This window comes from Protomyctophum bolini (genome assembly GCF_963924005.1).
Source record: "Protomyctophum bolini genome assembly, chromosome: 2".
NCBI classification, from domain to species: Eukaryota; Metazoa; Chordata; class Actinopteri; order Myctophiformes; family Myctophidae; genus Protomyctophum; species Protomyctophum bolini.
The window spans coordinates 30,988,683-31,009,284 of record NC_137863.1 but is presented as its reverse complement, the minus strand read 5'-3'; the positions used below and the strand labels follow the sequence as shown (position 1 = coordinate 31,009,284).

The 20,602-nt window shown below is 42.7% G+C and overlaps 1 protein-coding gene across 3 annotated transcripts in view; it reads right to left on the bottom strand.

Moving 5' to 3' along the window:
- The window catches only part of asic1b (acid-sensing (proton-gated) ion channel 1b), a gene marked incomplete at its 5' end in the record, with an annotated part of 243,316 nt that overhangs the window by 14,299 nt on the left and 208,415 nt on the right, over positions 1 to 20,602 (bottom strand). For all 3 annotated transcript variants that reach the window (XM_080786117.1, XM_080786116.1, XM_080786118.1), the window contains 4 exons: positions 2,262 to 2,415; positions 4,070 to 4,126; positions 5,557 to 5,707; positions 11,341 to 11,468. In XM_080786117.1, the coding sequence (XP_080642243.1) occupies positions 2,262 to 2,415; positions 4,070 to 4,126; positions 5,557 to 5,707; positions 11,341 to 11,468 (490 nt within the window). The remainder of the gene's footprint in view (positions 1 to 2,261; positions 2,416 to 4,069; positions 4,127 to 5,556; positions 5,708 to 11,340; positions 11,469 to 20,602) is intronic.

The window sequence follows — 20,602 nt, the reverse complement described above, 5'->3', positions numbered from 1 at the left end:
CGTATATCGATTTTTTACAAAAAACCTGAAGGGCCTTTCAGCCACACGCGAACGGCGTTTTCAGCCACTCAAACGGAGGTTTTTGGAAACGGATAAATAAGTGAAGATTTTCCAAAATATCCGGAATCAGTGGATCTGTGTAGTCATGTGAAACGGAGCGTTTGAGAAACGCATCTCATTTTTACTATAATTAGGTGAGAAATGCAGCTTGCGCCTGCATGGAAAGTACACGGATATCGATCCGATTCTTTTTATATCACTGTTAACAACTTTAAAACGTATGTTGCATCAACTTTACCACGTCACCAGCGAGCAAAGGCTCTGCTCTGCTGCATCGAATAATAAATAATATATCAGCGGACTGGTGATTTCATTTGTATTGGTGCCGAGTGCGAAGCTTGAACAATAGGTTAATTGCGGACCGCTACAGAGAAACTGTGGATATTAACCTACCAATAAGGACCCAGGCCAAATGCCATTGCGCAGTACACCAACAACAAGTCTATGCGTGGTGTGTGCATAGCATAAAGTAATAAAATGATAGAGACTGAACCGGAGCGATAGCCCCGCCTCCCCGCTATTCATGTCAGTGGAAGTTGCTCAGTGGCGCTTTGAAGCACCCGGAAGAACAGTCTACTTCCGCATTTGACCACGAGATTTTGGTGGTCAAATGCAGAAGTGCAACCGAGCGCTCAATGTTAAAGCCCAGGTGCACAGGGGGTTTCCCGGACATGAATCCACGGGTCCGCCTGCAGTTCACGCTCTAACCACTAGGTTAGGTTAAGGCAGAGTGCTTCAATGCTGGAGAGCCTCACTGGGGGCTCTCCATTTCATGCTCATGGTCATGGAGGGAGAGAGGGTGCAGAGAGAGAGAGAGGAGTGAATGCTATCGCAACAAATATCATGGCTGGTGAAAGTATACAGTGGGTCGCCATGTGCATATATGTCACATCTCTCTCCTGTTTGGGTAATAAAGGGTGCACCCCGTTGTCACTGTGCCTGCGTGAACCTTTATTCGCCTACATAATGTGACATTTATTATAGCCTACACCTCGAGCTCACAACTGAGCCTTAATTAGTATCATTATTAAGGGGACACTTCACCCTTTTTGCAAAAAGAAAAAGAAAGAAAAAAATACAGTATTTGTTAATGACGTTTAGAAGACTTGTGGTCTTTATGTGTGTAATATGTGTTTTTTGATATTTTAGATTTTAGCAGTGAGCCCAGTGTTTATGATGTCATGGCCATTGGGCTCACTTCCTTCCTGAACTATAATTCCCATAATGCTTTGGTGCACTGCTCCTCCTCGTGGATAGGGGGAGGGCTGTCTTACTAACATGTAGTCCAGGAAGGAAGTGGGAACAGTGTCTGTGACGTCATAGACACTGCTAGAATCTAAAATATCTAAAACCACCATATTACACACGTAAAGACCCCAGAAAAGTGTAAATGTTATAAACCTCATTAACATATATTATTTTGCAAAAAAGGGTGAAGTGTCCCTTTAAGACCTGTGAAGGTGAAGGTGAGGACACAGACACACTGAGAATTTCACTAATTAATCTGATATTAAGGTCAGACAAGCAGACTTGTGACCAGGAGGGTATTGATTCTGATCGTTGGGCGGGTGGGGGAAGAGTAGGAGAGTAATGCTCTCTTTCGTCTCTCAGTGACAGGAATCATAATTAGGATGACTCCATAGCCATGAGGCTCATACTGGCGGTGCTACAAGAGTGCTAATTATAACTCTGAAAGAGCTTAAATGGCTTTATGGCTTCCAAAGCCAAAATCTACAAGCTCACAACGCATTGCATAAGTATTAATCAGGCAGGCTTAAGTATTCAACCAGTAAGACGCCTTAAGGCGACGGGCGACCGAAGGACAAAAAAAACCACACAATTAAATGTCAACCGCAATTATTTGTGTTACAATTACTGTCACATATTTCATAATCGTGACAGCCCATATAGTACAGGGATATATGCTGCAGCACTGTCATAGAAGTTTCATTTTAAATTGTCTCATATAAGCAGGGGTGCATATTAATATTTTGGGCTAGTTCTCAAAGGAGCACCTGGACATGTAAGTTGGTGCAGCGTGTGTGTGACAGTGCGTGACACTTAACATTCAGTTGCTCATGTGGTTCCACTGACCATCAGTTGACGGCTGGTCTCCAACAGCAGATATGCATGGGCTCAGCGAAGACATTTCTCTGCACATGATGAACAATGAACAGATTAAGAAAAATTATCTGACTCACGCTATGTACTGTTCTGTCTTGTTGTATTTCTTGGCCAGGTACTTGGCCGAGGCTTTGCTGGGGATTTTGACGAAGGACATCTCTTTGCCGTAACGTGTCAGGTTGCACGGTGTCTCACACACACAATAGTCATTGTCTTGCTCCACCAAAAAGTCTAAAAACGGATGGAGGAGAGAAATAATGAGAATCTTTTAATTCAGATAGGGGGGGAAAGAGAGAGAGAGGGACAAAGGCAGAGTGAGAGAGGAGTGGAGAGTGAAGACAGATACAGTCAAACACAACATTTGAACCTTGAATTATTTTTTTACATTTTAAGCCATTTCGCCATGAATACACTAGCAAATAGGGTGCATTGTGATATCACTGAGAAAGCGTGGGAGAGCTTTATGAATAGAAAACCCAGAGGAGTCTCGAGAGGCTTAGAACTACATCTGAGCCTCTCGGAAACGACACAGACTAAGACAGCAAGTACAACAACAGCCAGAGGCCGACACATCAGACGAACGAATCCTCTATGATGCATCCGGCTTGGACGGCAGATCCACCGGACACAACTGTGGGTGAGAGGGACGCAGAGGAGGGCGACCAATGATCTGTCGCTGCCTTAAGGACGCTTACAGGTTGGCACCGATCCGCGCCCGACTCCGGGGAGAGGAACGGAGAGGGACAGTTACACACTAGTCTGCACTCTCAGGTGAAAAGAAGTGACTGGTGGTGAGTCTTGACATTACGTATATCCTCAGAGGAGAGTGGAGACACATGGTCGTCCACAGACATCCCCAAGACCAGCCAGTAGGGCTCAGCAGTGACAGGGAAGTGGAATAATTATAGGACTAAATTGTGTGAACATTTTAAAATGTACAGTGGTTGAAAGTGCATTTTATTTTACTTATAAGTAATGTTCTTAAGTACAATTTGAGGTAGGCCTACTTCCAATTTACAGTGCTTTTACTTATATACTCCACTACATCTCAGAGAAAAATATTATACGTTTACTCCACTATAATTATATGAAAACTTTAGTTAGTTACTGTGTAGATTTTGGTTAATATTACAAAACACACTAACCCACATCAGCCGTATAAATATATTTCTGCCAGCAGATCTACAAGCTAGACTTTTTATACATTTGGAAATAGGACATTCTGCACAATGAGTACTTTTACTTGTGGTACTTTAAGCACATTTCGACATCAATACTACATTGCAGTATTGATGCTTAATTTACTTAAGTAATAAACGTGAGTACTTTTTCCACCACTGGCAGATGTGGGATGATCTTCAAGCTGAATATAGCTCATTGTGACCATGCAAATGATGAATGAAGTTCGGTACATTTGGACCTGGGTCTCAGAACGGAGGGGCAAACACACACACACACATGCATCGAAATTACGCATGCATGGCTGCATGCGCTCCACATAAATCCCTCTTACTTTTCTGCTCATGCAACCACAATGAATATCATGATCTTTCATTGCTTTCCAGAGGCGTGCACAGATAGACACCAAGTGGTGCTAAAGAACATGCCCTTTTTGAACAACAAAGTGCCCTTTTGAAAGGCCCAAGTATGTGGCCCATACAGTACTATACAGTATGTGGCCCATGGTGACATCAATCAATAAAATATATTATTTATGCCCCAAAATCTATAAATCTCACACACTGTTATTAAGGCCGCCGCACAAGGTGCCCCTTTTCACTTGAGCACCTGCCCCAGATGTCTGTGCACACCACTGTTGCTTTATACACACAGGCATGATAACACTTGGCATCCACAGGGTGTTGTGTGGTTATTATCTACTTACCCAGAGCAGGGTCGGCGCATTCTTTGTATTGCTCCGGAGTGCAGTATGGAGCGTCTCCTGCATACAAGAACAGTGAACACAATGCTTAAAAATTCAAAATTAAGGGGGTCGAGGGGTGGTATGGACCGGAGTGAGTGAGTGAGTGAGTGAGTGAGTGAGTGAGTGCGTGCGTGCGTGCGTGAGTGAGTAAGTGCGCGCGTGTATGCGTGTGTGTGCCTGGGCTTGTAAGTAATTTCTAAGCGTGTAATTCATTTTGTTTCAGCCTGTCATTATCCTTCTTATCGCAAATGGATTTTCTTCACACATTTTGATCTCATCTCCTAATTGATTTCATTAACGTTTGTACTTCATCGGCTCCTCTCTCTGTCTAGTTTTCTCTCATTGTCCCCATCGCCCTCTCCCCTCCATTTCCCCCCCGAGCACTCACTACAACCATTCCTCTCGCTCTATCAGGACAACACAGGCAGAAGGCATGTCCGAGATAGAGAGCAAATGATCTCCCAGGTGATATTATTCATGGTGTTTTTGAGTCGTGCTCTTTGAAAATTGCCCCTAATCACGCGAAGCTAGGGGAGATGAATAGGAACCGAACACAATCTGGGGGGGGGGGGGTCTCTCTGGAGATGCCACATTAATGCGTTAAGACCTGAGGAACAGATTGTGTCTTCTAAATCCTGACAGTTTCATGAAAAACCTAATGTTTCTATATCAGTGGTTCTTAAACCATTTCATGTCAAGGACCCCCAGATTTATCTGTATTTGGCCACGGACCCCTATCTCAAAATATGTTGTTCCAGGGACCCTCAAAGCAAACGAAAAGGTAGGAGCAGTAGTGGGGATGTGCTAACCACGGGAGACAAACTTGAAAATAAGAAGGAGAGGTCGCACAGCTCGTAGTCATGATGCAAAAAACCTTTCCCATTGGGTTACCAACGTTTCGGCAACAAGATGCCTTCTTCAGGGTACCTCCAGGGACCCTCCCAGAAGCAAGTTAAAACTGTTCGCTGTGAAAGAATATCTATCCAAAGATTTGGACACATTTTCACGATTTTTCTAAAATAACAGATCTACAAGCTCGTAGCGCGGCACTCAGTGCCGCACTGTGAGCTTGTAGATCTGCTAATTTTCAATAGCTCAAATTAAAAATAATGGTTTAAAAGACACAGATGCGTACCAGCAGGTCTTAATGGATTAATCAAGCTACACAATCGCAATAATAGACTGGCCTAATCCCTGGTATACCATCGCTACAGCAGACAGGCCAGACAGACCGTGCGTCTGTCTGGCTGGCCAGGACGATCGACAGGCGCAGAATGCAAGGTTGATTGGGGAAACAAGACAGCCCGTGGCATAACAATTATTGTTTAGATGGGAGGGGGTTACGGAGAGCAATCAAACGTTTCCCGTCTGCCAATTGCATGCCAGAGTCCTTGTTTGGGAGACGCACAGTCTAATTTTCCCCACCACTGATAGTCTGGCTCCCTTACCAGGCATGTGGACCATTCTGCAGTTGCAGTTCTCCACCAGGTAGCGCGTCTCGCAGTCGATGCGGCAGGCCGTCAGGCTGTAGCTGCTGAAGAAGTCAGAGTCCATGGGCGTGGACTTGCAGTCGCCCCATGGCGGAGGAAGGTAGGTCAACTGACAGACAGACAGACAGACAGACAGACAGACAGACAGACAGACAGACAGACAGACAGACAGACAGACAGACAGACAGACAGACAGACAGACAGACAGACAGACAGAAGGACACAGGGTAAGCAGAACAACAGTGCAGCAGCATTCAGTAAAACATTAGCCTGGCTGCAGCCAGTGTGATAATTATATAATAATAATAAATATAATAATAAACTTTATTTATAGAGCACTTTTCCCAACAATCTTACGAAGTCAGTCTTCGGAAAAAGTGTGGGAGGGGGGGGGGGGGGGGGGGGGGGGGGGGTGATTGACGACGTCAATCTAGACATTTTCCAAAGGAATTAAAAGATTTTCCAGAAATCTTCCAAAAATATCAATAGTGAAAATAGTGCAGCACACTACTCAAGATCTGCTACTTTCCCTGTATTTCATTGAAAATAGCATAATATAATAATGCTATTTTAATAATAATATTCTATTTCTAGAAATGTAGTGGAGTCCAAAAGTATATTCGAAATGTAGAGGATTCCAAAATACAAAACTACAGTACTACAAGTAAAGTACATAATACTCCACTGTCTCATGGTGTATCATAGTTAGTTCAAACCTTGTAATGTAAAATAGATAGCATTTTATGTAGACATCGCACTCTATAGTGTATACTATAAATAGGCCTACTCTTACTCATAGGTTCATTCTACAGATATTTTAGGTTAAGATTCTTGATGACTATTTCTATGTGTTTGACGTATTGCCATGTGTTGTTCTTGCTTATACTGTAAATCGCTCTGGATTAAGAGTGTCTGCTAAATGCTTAAATTGTAAACTGTGATTGGCTGAGAAGCATTCTAATGAGTGCATATATTAGTCCTGATATTACCTCACGTAAGGTAGCAATGGCTGCCAACTGCTGTTAGTAACAAAGTGCTTTTCATTTTCTTTCCCTTCAAGTCATAAATATCAGTAATGAAACCGTGGTGTATATAATACCAATAAGGCACTCAAGGGTGTGCTATACCGTGAGATATTGGAACTGATGCTCTGATCTACAGCATACACGACAATAATTTCTCACAGCATACGTAGCATCCCCTCCAGTGCATTATTGCTTAACCGTATGTCTTGCAGCAACGCTTTCCAAGACAATTTCCTTAACACGGTGGATTAAGTTATTCTTTCTATCGACTCACTCTCTACAACAGCTGTACTCAGTGTGTGCGAAGGCATCTGTTATACATTCGGGCCACTCCTACTGGCACCACGTGCCTGTATAAATCCTGGAATAAATCCCGTTACAGGTCTCTCTCCTGTGTCTCAGCCAGTCAGTCAGTCCCCCTCACTGCCTCACTGTCAAAATAATTCACAGAAAAACATCAAGAGGGATAGATTGCACTCTCGTCTGTCGGGGCAATACAGCTATACTATAAGAACAGCTGCAATCTAAGCGTTTCACCGCAGGAACATTCATTTGCCTCTGCCAACAATACCCTACGGCATACTGCGTTTCCTCTAATCCTTTAAGGCAAGCACTAGGTGGAGAAACAAATTAAAACCAAAACAAAAGTACACTGAAGACAGTGTAGTGTGTGCAACAGTGCGCACATTTTAAAAGAGGCAATAACCTAACATTTTTAAACGTGCGTGTGAAGTTGCCCGAATGGCCAAGGCTCCAAGAACAGTCGTAAATTGTAGTTAAGGGCTTTTATTTTCCCCAAACTCCTCCACCAACTGACAGTTTTAATCAGTGCAATTCATATCAATTCAAATATCAAATGAAAAAACGAAATACTGGCCAACAATAGACCAACAAAATAAATTCTTAGGCAAACACAATTGAACAAAACCAAACAGGATGAGAACTCTCTTCAGGCTAAACCTTGGTCACACAAGGCCCTGTAGGTCTCCCTCAGGTATGTTACCCGTGTTAAAGCCCACAACCAACTAACTCAACTGACCCTGCATCCTCCCTTAAATAGGAGTGGATCCTACCACAGACACAGAACAATTAGCAACATTTCTTCTCAATAACTACAAATAAATACTTCCATAAATAAGCCATTGTATAAAAGTAACCTAAACATACTAAAAATGTGTTACAATTAAACAAATATAAATAAGCATGAAAACTCAATGACAAATACTCAAAGCATAAGAAGGAACACCCCTCTCCTGCATAGCACTTGGCCCCTTCCTCATCAAGGGACATGCCACCAACTGTGCAGGAGAGACAATTGGCAATCAGTGATAATTTAAATTCCACCACACAATTTGAAAATGGTCCTTGCATGTTATAGACAGCAGTTTCATGTGTCTTTGTATATAGGGCACGGGTTGCCCCGTGACAGTGCATATTAAATTGAGCAAGTGAAGCGTTATTTATTGCCCATCGTCGAGCATGTGAGCGAGGTACGAAGGATGACTCACTAAATCAAGCAAGCTTCGCAGTGCAGTTACATCAGCTCAAAACCAAGGGTGCCATTGAGTACTCAAACTAATTGAACACCACCATGGTAATTGAGGGACCTTGATTACTCAACAAACATGTCTGCTGTGGTGTAGTGTACCCGTACCGTAGAGAGCAGGCCACGGCCTCGCTGTCCTTGTGGCTGGCTTTGTTTGGTACACTAATAGCTGTGTAACCACTGTGCGCACGCACAAACTCACAGTGTGTGTGTGTGTGTCCTGACTCCTCTTAGTCCTCTAGAATGTCATCAGAGGAGTAGAATCATTTGTCTCTTTTGTTTCTACTACAGGACATCTCAGGAAGTCATGGCGAATATAAAACCCAATAGAGCCGGACACACGCCGTGAGATGAGCTCCATTAAGTGCATTCCTTATTTATCCAAATCATCATCTGCAGCAACATGAAAGAGCCATGAGTAATGGCTCTCTTATGCATGGTTGCCTCCTATTTAAAAGTGCCGGCATCTTCACAGCTTCTAGCCATTCTAAAAACCGTGTAACATCACTAGATTAATATCTCTTTTTCTTTTTCACCCTTTACAGCAGTGGTTCCCAAAGTGGGGTCTGGGGACCCCCAGGGGTCCTCGAGGGAGTTCCAGGGGGTCCCCAGCTAAATGATAGTTTGGAACCAAATGGACCCTTATGGGTCAGTAACTCTGAGAGTGTACAAAATGGAACCAAAAGGACCCGTTAGGGTCCATTTGTACAGTCAGAGTTAAATTAACATAAATTAAATATATAAATTGTGGGTCCCAGAGATAGAAATGCCATTAAATGGGGGTCTGTAGACTAATGCATGTCAAATTGGGGGTCCTTGAAATTAAGTGGGTTGAGAATCACTGCTAGAGCCGTAAAAATCTCCTCTTATGGGGGTCCCTGGCATATATTTTTCAAATGGGGGTCCGTGGGAAAATTAGTGTTAATTTGTGGGTCCTTGACATGAAACAGTTTGGGAACCACTGCTTTAACAGAAGCAGGTATATGAGGTGGTGTGCAGACCAAAGTATATCAACCCAATGTTTCAGAATGTATCTGACTCTGCTTTAAAAATCCACTGGTGGAAATTCTGAAGAAGACGACGAGGAAGAAGAAGATAAGGAGAGGAAGAAAAGCATTCCATGTACGTTTTTTGACCTAAATTCTCCGTTCCTTAATTATACGGGAAAGCGAGTGAGAGGGAATAGGGGTAGGAAAAAAAAGAATAAGCCCTGAAGTCAGCGAGAGAGCGAGATAAAAAGAGACACAGGGTAGAGATAGGGGAAGTGGAAATGGAATGAGAAAAGTGGCAACATTTGAATGTTATTTTTGTTTTCCACGATAAGTGAGCGGGGGAAGAAATTGTTCATTCTTTTGTGTGCTTGAGCCTGAGCAATCAAGACTAGAGCCTGAGTGACAAGCAGCATAACTACAAAACCCCCAAGTACTGTTACAGCACAGGGTAGGGCAGCTGTAGCAGGGAGCTGAATGGACGAAGAGTAAACTGCATTAGATTAATGAACACTGGGTCGCATGCTGCCACACACACACACACACACACACACACACACACACACACACACACACACACACACACACACACACACACACACACACACACACACACACAGAGAGAGAGAGAGAGAGAGAGAAGGAGGTGGAGACCAGTGTCTTCGTTGACTAAAGCTAAGACAAAAAAATGTTCGTCGACTACCTTTTTTCCACTGACGAAAACTAAATGGAAACTAAATGAAAACTAAGCTATGACGACTAAAACTAAATATACCAACAATTTTGTCAACAAATAAAAACTAGACTAAAATGTTAGGACATGTTAGGAATGTTAGGTGGACAAGAGATCCAGTATACCGGTAAGTCATTTTACAATGAGTTGCATGCTGAAAATAGACGATTTACAAGCTGTAAATCTTATAGATCGTCTATTTTCAGCAAGTGAAAATAGACAGTCGACGGCATCAACATTTCGTTCGACTAAATCAACTGTAGATTTAGTCAAAATGTGCTGCCAAAACACTGGTGTAGATAGACTAGAGAGAGAGTGGGAGGGAGAGTTATAGAGAAAGAGAGAAAAGCAACAGAGAGGTCAGAGAGATATTAGACGACGGGGAGAGGAGGGGAGTAGTATTCCTGCAGAAGCGACGTCGGCAGCATGCATAATCTCACTGCAGCCCGGCGCTGACACAGGGGCACACTCTCTGACAAGGGGGGCACGCAGTGGTGGTGTGACTGTGATCGCTTTCCCGAACACCGATCCTGTCCCTCATTCCCTTCTGGCCATTATGCATGTTTCCGTATCGTGCTGGCCTGGGGGGCAACCCGGAATGAGCGATTGACACTTGCACCGCATCTATCTATGCCTGCCCTCGCTCCCCTAGCCTGTGGAATTATACATGGCGGAACCGCAGAGAGCACGCGCGGGGAGGGAACATCATTCCAGGGAGGGTTGGCCTCCCACATACTGATTCGCAAAGGGCACGTTTCATGCGTCGTGCGGTGCAGGCTTAGTGTGGCGCCCGTGTCCAGATCACATGCAGGAAATCCATGGTCTGAGGCATCCGAGGTGAACGCCGACTTAGGTTTAAAAACACTTGTCACAGGACACCAGTTGCAGGGATGCTATTGATTGTTTTGTAAACTTGTACACACGCCCTGCGCTGAGGGGAGCTTTTCCCAACATAAAAAAAAAAGAAATGGAAATAACTTGTAGACAGACGAAGGAAGAAAAAAATGACTAATATAGACAGAACACTAGTGAAGCAAATGTAATTTGTGGTTGTGATATGCTCCCCGATGCTTGGCAAAGCCACACCAATGACTGAAAAAACCTGGTAACAAGGCTCACCAATACAATATTTCTTTTTAGAAAACCGAGAGCAACCAAATCATGTATTTTACAAACTGCTATTTGATGAAAATACTATTGTTGAACGTGATATTGATGCGCTTGGAGCTGACAGATCCCTTCACTCTGACTCTCTGCAGTATAGATTGTACACGCACACACACACACACACACACACACACACACACACACACACACACACACACACACACACACACACACACACACACACACACACACATACACAGTCTCACAAGTGACGCGTGATCTGTTTAGGATGTCATGTCATTCATCGTGCCAATCCATCTGAAGACGTGCAGGGGGCCTTACCCGTTGCTCCTGACAGGAGACGAAGGTCTGGAACCCCGGGGCCACTCCGAAACCCAGCTGATCGATGAAGGGAGGCTCGTCTTGGCTGTGAATCTGGACCTTTATCCCTGCCTCGAACGACGTCTCATCTGTCAGTGGGGAAGGTGGGGGAGGGGGGGGGGGGTGTACACATGCATATTTTTATAGCACATTTCAATAACAAGTACATTTGTTAAAGGACCACTTCACCACTTTTCAACCTATGTTCATATAATTGGTCCTCACTAGCACAATTGTTTTCTACTCAGTCTGTGTCTCATAGGACGGCTGTGGGCAGTTCAGAAACCCGTCCACCAGTGAACACCATCAATGGGGAATCCAAGCTAATAGAAACAGCAGACTTTCTATTCCTGAAAAGCTTTATTTATTTATTTAATCAAAGGTAGTGTAAGGTTTGGTTAAAATATGTGTTAAAAAGCTCTATAATGTGATAGTAATCATTGCTGTATAGTGTGTGTTCGTGTTGCAGTAACAGGAGTCTCCATGTCACTCCAGCCTCTCACCAAACGGAACATGTATTTTCAGAAACCGAAACGAAATCTTTTTTTTTACCCATTTAGGACTGAGGCCAGATTCTACAAAATGTCTTCTAAAATCCTGACAGTTTTCAGTCAGTGGTTCTGAAACTATTTCCTGTCAAGGACTCCAAAAATGATCTGTATTTGGCCACGGACCCCCATCGGAAAATATGTCATTCCGGGGACCCCCCCTAGATGCAAAAACATGCTGGGAAAGAATATATATTCAAAGATTTGAGGCACATTTTCATTCTCAGTTATGAGCTTGTAGATCTGCTATTTTTCAATAGCTAAAGTTTAAAATAATGGTTAATGTGGTTAAAAGCTATATGGTGACACAGATGTGTTCCATCCATTGGCACATTTGCCAATCAAGGCTAAAATGTAATTTTGATAGGATAGCATGTTATTTGTAGATAAATAGCATGTTATTTGTAGATAAATATTGATATTATATATATTACTTTAGACTGATTATAGGTTATTGGTGTAGGCCTATGATCCTATAGATTACCATTTCTAATATACATTTAATGTACAGTGTTACCTCGGGTCTATACCTTGCTTACTGAAAATCGCATTTTTCAGAAAATGATGAAAACCGAAGGCCTATATTTTGAAAACAAACAATACTGCCTCATCAAAGTTGGTGTTGTGACTTTATTGTCAATTGCTTGCATGAGAGGGGGAGAGGTGGTGGAGGGTCCAATGGAATTTTTTTAACCAACGTACAGACGTAAAAAGTGTTCGATAGCACTGATTTATAAAAAAAATAATAAATAAATAAATAAATAAAATGGAGTTAGGTGGTTTCCTCCCGGCAGCAAATCAATTATGCACATTGTGTAAATGTATACACATTGCACATGTAAGGCCTATACATATACATATATATTATTTATACCCTCGTACTGTGCATGCAGTGAGTGTATTTATAAGTAAGGACTATGCACAGAGCACCTTCAAGCACCTCAAAGTGTGCCAGGACTATAACTAATACTACTAACTGATATGTTCTTTAATTTTATGCCGTTATTGTTGCTGCTGCTACAATATTGAGGAACAAAAAGCAAAGAAACGTACTCATATTCGTGAATAAGGTCTTGAGTCCGGACTTTTCTATTACGTGCACTGGTACGATCATACTTTTCACCATTGAAAAAACCCCTAAAAAGTATAACTTCTTAGGAGTTATTGCTATTATTGCTACCCCGTGATTTCCTGAGGTAGCGAAGTGTTAACACCCCAAACGCCCTGGGTTATTTAATCCATGATTAAATCATAGCGCCCATCGATTTATAGCAGCGGAGCACATTTAGCGACGGACCAGATGTTATCCCGGATGTGGCTGTAGCAGCTAGATGTAGCCAAAACACTCTAGAGGCGATCGGCAACAACGGGAGGTATGATTCATTCTAACACAACGGGACCGCGACGGGCCATCTAACACAATCTTTTCTTAGAATTGGACGGAATGATTTAGATCAAGAGTTATTCACGTTTTAAGATTTTCGATCTCATCAGCTAGATGACGTCCCACCGGAAAATAACATTGAATGTTGCGCAACAGACGCTCCCAGCCTGTGGAGTGATGCGATCTGTTTTGATATCAATAATCTCCGTCCTTTTGATCAATCTCGAAGCGCAGGGTGTTACTAATTGAAAGGGTGGAGGACTTCGTCCTGTGCGCTCAGGGTGTTAATGAACGCTGGAAAGGACAACGCATATATAAACGCCTTAACAAGCCCGCTTAACGATATACCTCACGCAGCACCGTTATTTATTGCCTTGGAGGAAAGGGGGAGTGAATAGAGAAATTAATAAATAAATGATGAGGACAATAAAGGAAAAATCAATGGAGCTGACAGGTTCCTTCGCTCTGGCACTCTCTCGTATAGATTTTACATGAAACAGATGGGCCTCCGTGATACCGAGATCAGGGCTAATACAGAGACACGCGAGCAACCCCTGCTGAGTACATTGTTTACTTTTCTTTTCATATTCATATTTTCATCACGTTTGTTGCCGGAGACTATACTTATCACAGAGAGATGGCACCGCTGCTTTGGAGTGATTTAGTCTCCCTGGAGATGAATCTGTGAGACTAAATAGGATGTCTGTTTCCATACTTCCTCTGCTCCCCTGGATGTCACCCACTATCTGTTCCTCTGATTGCCAGTTCTTCTGGCCTCGGTTTCTTTAATTAAAGGCGCAGAGGGATACACAGGTGGAACTCAGGGAGAAAGTTTTCGTTAAAGAAGGGGCGACAGAATATTAACACTTAAACATTGGTCTTCTGAGTCTGGGATAGAAAGCCACTGCCAAGGAGAGCTTTGCTTTGAAGGGGGCTTTGAAGCACCACATACAATTACATGAAGTACATAACTAGGACTGAGGCTCTGATTGGAAAGGCTAATGCCATCTTTAAGTAAGGGCCATCTGTCATCTCCACGCCGTTTGAATAATGATATTCAAGAGACAAATGGAAAAGTCAACGCCATAGGGAAATGACTCTATTGGCGTGTTTGCCTCACTAAATCACAAAATAATTCCACTGCCTCTGGTTTGATGTGAAAGGAATGCGGGTATACTACACAGCTAATGTTTGTAGTGGGGGAAAAAGTTCCCCACTGCTCTAATACAGGTCCTTGAATGATTGATGTTGTGGTCCTATAGCTGGATTCAAAAGTGTGTCATTACTTCACTTTTGTCCCCCCTGCAGGCAATCATCAAGCTGAAACTGTTTCAGCACACAAGTAATAGTAATCTGTAATTTTTGACTGAGGCTCTCTAAATCTATATTTTACCATCAACCTTGTAGTTAAAATAAAAGCTATATTATTTTGTCAGCAGTCAAATTCCTCAAGGAGGACTATGTTAATGTTGTGAATAACACACCATCACCCCGAGGATATAGGATAGCCTACTTGTCCACGGAGTGGGACTAGCCAATGGGCACAAGCTGTCCATCTGGCATATGGGATCTACACCATGCCAATTTGCTCCTCCCTTCGGGTGAAGCTGCGCAACTGTGGGCTCTGTGCGTAATATAGTCCTGGGTTTCTAGAAGGCTCTGTGCGTAATATAGTCCTGGGTTTCTAGAAGGCTCTGTGCGTAATATAGTCCTGGGTTTCTAGAAGGCTCTGTGCGTAATATAGTCCTGGGTTTCTAGAAGGCTCTGAGGTAACTATAGTCCTGGGTTTCTAGAAGGCTCTGAGGTAACTATAGTCCTGGGTTTCTAGAAGGCAGCCTTTTCCAGTGTCCCATAAACTTGATTGGTCCCCAAAACACTGTGTTTTCCGTTCAAATCTACTGCAGAGCCCAAAAAATTGGGACAGGCAACGGGATCGCTTGTTTTTACCGCGACGGTTGCATGCCGTCTCAAGCGAACTTGAGCCACAAGAGACACCGTCGGGGCGAGCCATAGCGAGCGAATCGCCGGCTCGTGCCGAACGTTACGAAGCCCCTTGAGCCGTTATGTCTCCATAGGGACATAAGCGTAAATCCTCGGACCCCCCCTAGTTTCTGTACCTCCGCCATGGCTACACCAAGTCAGCGTCAATATTCCGATGGGGCTTAATTCCCTCGTCGCGTATGTCCGACTCTCCCCCCGTTACTAACCCTGTCCCTAACCTTAACCTTAACCATAAGCAAAGCCACGTTGTCGGACTAATGCGCCGTCGGGATTACGAATTACAAGGATCCCATCTCGGTCCGAAACAACACAGCGTTTTCCTGTTTTCACCCACACTGCTAGTTGCCGCGTGGGTGGAGCGCCCAGACGTCACGCCCTACAGTACATTATAATGCGTGCACGTTCTTTGGGAAAGGCGCTGTTAACTTATATCATAGTCTGATTAACACCAACCAACATACTACATGTGTCAATATATCTGGTGCACCTACTGTATGGCACACGTCTACCGGACACAGACAGAGACAGAGAGAGACACATGGAGCTTGGGGAGACATCGCACCTATAGATTTGGTGTGTGTGTGCGTGTGCGTGCGTGTGCGTGCGTGCGTGCCCGTGTGTTTCTCATAACATTGTTACTAGGACTGCATTAGGTCTAGGCTAAATTCCTGTCTTTGTGTTTTACTGTTGCAAACTGTGTCTTTAGCCTTTTAATATTATTACAGTAGTATATCAATATCAGAATATCATTAGCCATCTCATTAAAAAAAACATGTTTAAGAATCCCCATGTTTCTTTTTAATTAAAATGTGTAAGTAATTATTAATGATTTATTGGTTTGCGGGCAATTCCTATAGTGGTTGGAATTAATATTCTTTGGCCTGTACTGAAGGTATAGTTTTACATACATTTCCCGATCCTCGTGAAATATTAATACAGACACAGCAATGTTTTAGCAAATCAACACAATCCCTGAGCTCCCAGCCTTCTAGGGGAAAAAGTGGCGCCAGTGCCAAAGAAAAACCAAAGAAGAAGATGTATGTACGTATGTAAATATTATGTTTAATTACTGGATTAAATTATATTAAAGAAAGACGAGTTCCCTCGTTCTGGCAAAGGCGGGTTGTGGCGAGAAGAACGAGGTCCCGCGTTCATGGCATACTTTATGTTAAAGGAGCATTCAGTGATTTGGAAAACCCCCCGGTCCGCCCCGGTAACAAGATGTGCACATGCACGCACTACAGTGGGGGGGCACGCGACAGGCCGACAGCACGCACACCAAGGCACGCCCCCGCTCGATCATGATTGGCGGAAGGCCCCTCTCTATCCTGATTGGATGAAGGCTGGGCCACCTAGCCAAAAACGAAAGGTTTTTTGACCCCCAGGGGTTAACTCATAGAGTATAAAGAAGGATAGAGACCGAAATGGAGCATTAGCGCCGCCCCCCCGCTATTCATTTCAGTGGAAGTTGCTCAGTGGCACCCGGAAGACTTCCGGAAGTATAATTATAACTCAATGGCTCGAGCGAGCGGAAGTTTAGCCTAGCCCCGGACCTCAGGAACTCCTTATATGGTCAGCACACTCTATAGTAGGGAAGAATATCACAACAAAACAAAAATAAGTGATATTTGAATTAAGTGAAATCACTGAATATACCTTTAAGGACCGAAACAAAAGATAAACAAAAATAACTTTCAAAAAGACTTTTGTATGTGTTTAGAGACTAGAGTGTGTTTGGTTTGTGCAGAGACAGGATGTGCCCCGAGTTAAAAACCCTCTATTGATTTTATAAGGCAAAAGGTTCTGCTCCATCTCTGATTCATGAGAAAAGTAAACCCAGCCGACAAGTGATACAATTACATCACAATAAAGGACCATTTCTCCTCGTCCATATCCATCCATCTTTATACGGCACAGTTGTTAACGCAGAGCGGTCAATGCAAGTGCGATTAAACTGGGCAATATGTGTGCCTTTTCTGGGCCATCACTCATACTCGAAAAGTGGGGACGGCCTGCCCTGCATACCGTATTTCAATCTGTGAAGCACGAGTTATGTTAGTTATTCTTATAACATTATGAATTTATTTCTTTTTTTTAATGTGTTTTGGGCTTTTCTGCCATTATCAGAGGTATACTCCCCTTCTTAACCACTCTGCCATTGGTGTCCCCGTAACCTTATTCATTTCAAGGACCCCCAGTTTGATATGCATTAATTAAGCCATGGACCACTTTTGATGATTATTTACATCTGGGACACTAATCTACACTATAATATCCTAGGTGTTAATTCGACTCTGAGACATTTGTACACAGGTTTACAGACAAATAAGGGTCCATTTGGTTCACAACAACTATCAATTATTTAGCTGGTTTCATTGTACAGATAATTATTATACTGATACTGACAGATGTTCTTTCTTACTGTAAATTGCTCTGGAGCGCCTGCTAAATGCCTGAATTGTAAATTGTAAAAAACATTGTCATAATTACTTTATAAATTATTATGCGTTTTTGGTTCTACCGAGTAAAGCCCTTCCAGCCAGTAGCATTCATTTCTGGTTACTTTTCGGGACCGCAAGTTCCAAGACGGTAGATTTGAATTCACCAAAAAAATTGGCTTCAAAACGGGGTCCCTTTGTATATATATATATATATATTACAGTCTATGGTTACGACATGCTGCATGGATCTGACGAAATTACAAAGGATTTTCCTCACATTACATATTTTAAGAAGTGATTCAAAGAAAGACAGTGATTTATCAGGTCTGATGCGCTCCACTGGCAGGTCATTCCGGAGTCAAAGAGCGCTAACATCAAAGGCATGATGATCACCCTTTATTGTCTTCAGCCTCGAGTCAGGAACAACCAGCGGGTTCCTCCCTGGGGAGTGGGGACCTCCGATTAACTAATAACTCAAAAATGTAATTAGGGACCAGGCTGTGAAGTGCTGTCGTATATTAAGGAGCCACATTTTCCATATAATGTTGTATAATGTTATATACTGTCTGTGTATGACAAACCTTCACTGACTGAGTTTCTGAATGCTACTGTAGCTCTGAGAGGCTTGATATTAGCTGGCCCACAACCACATTCCAAGAAGGGCCTATAGTGATCTGCTATGTATCTGCTTGTAAAGGCTATTAAAATTGGGCCGTGGATAACATTGTATAGATTTAGTAGAGGACCAGGCTAAGATATGTATGCATTTCATTTAGAAAAGAATATCTCAACTGTTCTTGGCTAATATGACCGCCGCGAACAACTTGGGAACTATGGCTAATTCTCTATCCGGGAGGAAATACCTGAAAATGACCACACCCTATTATAATGACCGCTAGTTGAAACATGGCTCTAGCTTCTAAACCGTTATGTCAAGAAATTCCTTGCAGGTGATTCTTTTTCTAAGTATTGGAGTTTGGAAGCGCTTATTGAATAATCACTCAACGGCCTGCGTACCACCTGTTTTGAATTTGCACATAATGCAGGAGGCAGCAGGATGCTGCGTTACTGAAAGGGAGTGCTTCCAAACTCTGAATTTCTTGACATAAAGTGGCTCACAACATGTCTATGTTGGATTTTTATGAAACAAACACTTTGGAGATAGAAAGAGCATCATTCAAGCTTTTTTTACAGCTGCAATGTTGGTGAGTTTGACATAATTTCAACGGTTTAGAAGTTATAGCCATGTTTCAACTAGCGGTCATTTTAAAAAGGGTGTGGTCATTTTCAGGTATTTCGTCCCGGATAGAGAATTAGCCATGGTTCCCAAGTTGTTCGCGGCGGTCATATTGCCATTGTGTTAACAATCTATAGAAATGACCATCTACTTAATATGCGGTGGTCTAGACGAAGGAAACATACTGGGGGCGCACATGCACGTGCATACCCCACATGCACTATTTCTTTGGTATAGAATGATATAGGGTCTCAAATGTGCGGAGATCCACAGTCAGTCGAGAGTTGACAAGAGAGTCGGAGTGGGAGTCCAGAGTTGGAGTAAGCAAGAGTCCAGAGTAAGAGCAGGGAGAGTGCAGGGAGTGAGATCGAGGTTCCAGATGAGTTCGGGAACAGCTATGACTGCTCTGGGATGAGTAGCAATGGAATGGACTGATCATGAATTTGGTAACAAGCTTTGTCCTTAATAAAATGATACAGGAATAAGGACATGCCTGGTCATCTCCAATCATTTATGCTACAAGGTCGAAAGTCCTTAATAAAATGATACAGGAATAAGGACTCCAATCATTTATGCAAGGTCAAAAGTGCTTCCTGGACACTCAATATGCTACAGTGCCTTAAAAAATATGAACATAAATCCTATAAAACAGACAGGCTATCATTGTGTAGGGACGTTCACACAGAATATATATATATAAAACAGACAGGCTATCATTGTGTAGGGACGTTCACACATAGAATATATATAAAACAGACAGGCTATCATTGTGTAGGGACGTTCACACATAGAATATATATAAAACAGACAGGCTATCATTGTGTAGGGACGTTCACACATAGAATATATATAAAACAGACAGGCTATCATTGTGTAGGGACTAGGGACGTTCACACATAGAATATATTCACTTCTCCTGGTTGTGGATTATTATGTGGTCGACACACGCTGACTCTTTTGCACCTTAATACAACGCGTCATTTTTTCCTCCAGTTAATTTTTCCCATAGATGTTTCATAAAGTATTTATTTAAAGACCTATAAGCCTCAGTCAAAGCCAACTCGGATCGTGATAATGAATGAATTGTCACAATCAGAGTTGGCTTTGACTGAGGCTTACAGGCTTTAGTTCCAACACTATTATTGGTTCGACAGTCATTAGACCGACAACCTATACTCAAACCCTAACCTAATCATAACCGCAAGCACGGGAGCAGCGCATGTTCGAGAGCTATAGTGGTTAATGTATGTTTTCAAATCAACATTTTAATCTAAAAGTAAAATTTTTGGTATTGAAAATTTGACATGCTCAAGTAAAGTATACAAATACCTCAACATTGTACTTGAGTACCTACAGTACTTGAGTAAATGTACTTAGTTACTTTACACCACTGGTAGATTGAACTCCTTTTATGTGATGCACAACACCGAGACCCCTCTAAGCTGCCTTGCGCTATTTGAAAGGTGGCCCATGCCACAGCAGATATGGGAACTTTGATGGTGAAACTTAAAAGTCACTTTCAGAATGTCAAGGGGGCACAAGGTGGAGTGCCGGAGCTCTAGAAATCACTACTCCAGAATACTGGAATAAAACGGAATAATGAACTCCAGCG